Source organism: Tupaia chinensis, unplaced genomic scaffold, assembly GCF_000334495.1.
Source record: "Tupaia chinensis unplaced genomic scaffold, TupChi_1.0 Scaffold149448_1, whole genome shotgun sequence".
NCBI lineage: Eukaryota > Metazoa > Chordata > Mammalia > Scandentia > Tupaiidae > Tupaia > Tupaia belangeri.
This window is the reverse complement of record NW_006209292.1, coordinates 1,068,084-1,070,054: the sequence shown is the minus strand read 5'-3', so window position 1 is coordinate 1,070,054 and position 1,971 is coordinate 1,068,084. Positions and strand designations below refer to the sequence as shown.

Here is a 1,971-nt window from a genome sequence, read left to right as displayed (position 1 = left end):
AAGCAAGCCACCAGGTCTGGGACTCGAACCACAGTCAGCCAAGTGGGAGTCCAGCACCCTTAACCACCATGCCACCTGCAGGCCGTGGAAGAGGGGGCTGTTTTAAGAAACTGCAATGTTAAGGAACAGCACTGTACTGCTGTAAGAATGTGACTGAGGGTCACAGTCTGCATAATCTAGGCCTTCCTGGGAGTGTGCAGGCAAATGACATCTTCACATCCCTCTTTCATGGATGGCATGAATTCTGTAACTGACTCTTTAGCACCTAAGGTGCATGACTGATCCCATGGCGCCCATTAGCAAGTGAGTGCACAGCATTCCACGGCACAGCTTTGGTGCTCAGATCTCATTCTTGGTTCCATCTGATATTGTTTTTCCTACACATTATCCCCTTTGTCCCAATTTCCTCACTCAACTATTATTTTTTGTTGTTGTCGGAAGTGATTTTTGTTAAATTGCCATCTGTTTATTAGAGCAAGATAGAATATAAAATGAGAAATGAATGAAAATATTTTATTTACGGCATGGTGTCTAGCTCATAAGTGTTCAGTATATGTTGAATAACTGAGTTTTGCTAATTGTTTAATAGGATATGAGGAACTTACGACTTGCTTATAAACAGGAAGAACAGAGTAAACTAGGGATATTTGAAAACCTCAACAAACATGCATTTCCTCTTTCCAATGGACAGGTAAGTACATCACAGTAAGCCTTTTTTTGAATGTGTATGTGGGGTTCTGAAATCCCATGTTTAAATTATTCCCTTTTCTAGAAGTTTTCTTTTCTTCTTTTAATTTGCTATAGAAATCTGGCCATACTGCAGTCCCTTCTCCTGTGGGGACTTTGGGCTTGCATGCACACGAGCCCAGCATGCTTTTCATGCCGAGTCAGGGACTTAAACTGTGCAGTCAGCCGTGTAGGATCCAGTCACTTCAACCACCACACCACCTGACTGATTCCAGAAGTTTTCTTTATCTCTTTTTATGCTCTGTTGGTAATTAATACCAGAATATTTTAAATTTATCAGTTTTGTGTAGTGATTATGAAAACTGCCAATTTGTTGCTTCAAGTTTTAGATTAAAATAAGATTCTTTGTATGGCAGCTGAACGGTGGCATAGTGATAGCACAGTGCTTGGTGAGCACTGCTGACTCATGTGGGAATGTTCCAAGTTCATGTCTTCAGACTTCTCTAAACACACTGGAGCCGCATGTACCCATGATCAGGGGCTGGCTGCCCCTAGGGATGGATTGTGGCATGAGGATCCCATTGGAGGTGGCTGTCTCTCTGTCTGTCTTCCCTCTCCCCCCTCTCTCTCTTTTCATCTTTCTTACTCTCTCACTGCCTCTGTGTTCTTCTTGGTCATGAAACAAACTTCAAAACCAAAAAATAGGAATGTTAATACATTCAACTCATATCAGAATGAAAAGCTTTACTACTGAATGTTTTATATAAAAAAGAAATGCTAACATATACATTCTGTGGTTTTTGTATCCAGGTACTATTTGCATTCAACTATAAAGAAAAGTTCCCAGTTAATGGCTGGAAGGTTTATGATCCAGTGTCTGAATATAAAAGACAGGTAAAGTATGTTGTTTATCAAAAATGAAATAGTGTGTTGAGCATCTTTTTCACTTCTAAAAGATTAGAAATACAGTAGTAGAGAAGAAACTTTTAAAAACAGGTCGCACATACGTACAACTTCTTTAGCTTACAGATTCTCCATCTCCTGGATACCCTCTCCTCCCTGCACCATACTTCAGACTGTCACCGTCCTTCCTGTTTCTGGAGAGCAAGTGGGACTCAAGGACAGGGGTGGAAAAACCAGATCTGCCAACTGTGTATATTCCATGTTCTAGTGAAGAGTTGATGAGTAAGGCTCTCAACCACTGACTGAAGTTAGATTTGACTCCATCAGTCTGATTTGGTGTTCCTGGGTCTGGAACCAAATTTGGTGTTCCTGACTCCCACA

General features: G+C 41.0%; 1 protein-coding gene across 4 annotated transcripts in view; it reads left to right on the top strand.

Annotated features, from left to right (window-relative positions):
* Positions 1–1,971, top strand: part of MTMR1 (myotubularin related protein 1) — a 66,543-nt gene that overhangs the window by 41,112 nt on the left and 23,460 nt on the right. For all 4 annotated transcript variants that reach the window (XM_006171197.3, XM_006171198.3, XM_014585272.2 and 1 more), the window contains 2 exons: positions 590–691; positions 1,498–1,581. In XM_006171197.3, the coding sequence (XP_006171259.2) occupies positions 590–691; positions 1,498–1,581 (186 nt within the window). The remainder of the gene's footprint in view (positions 1–589; positions 692–1,497; positions 1,582–1,971) is intronic.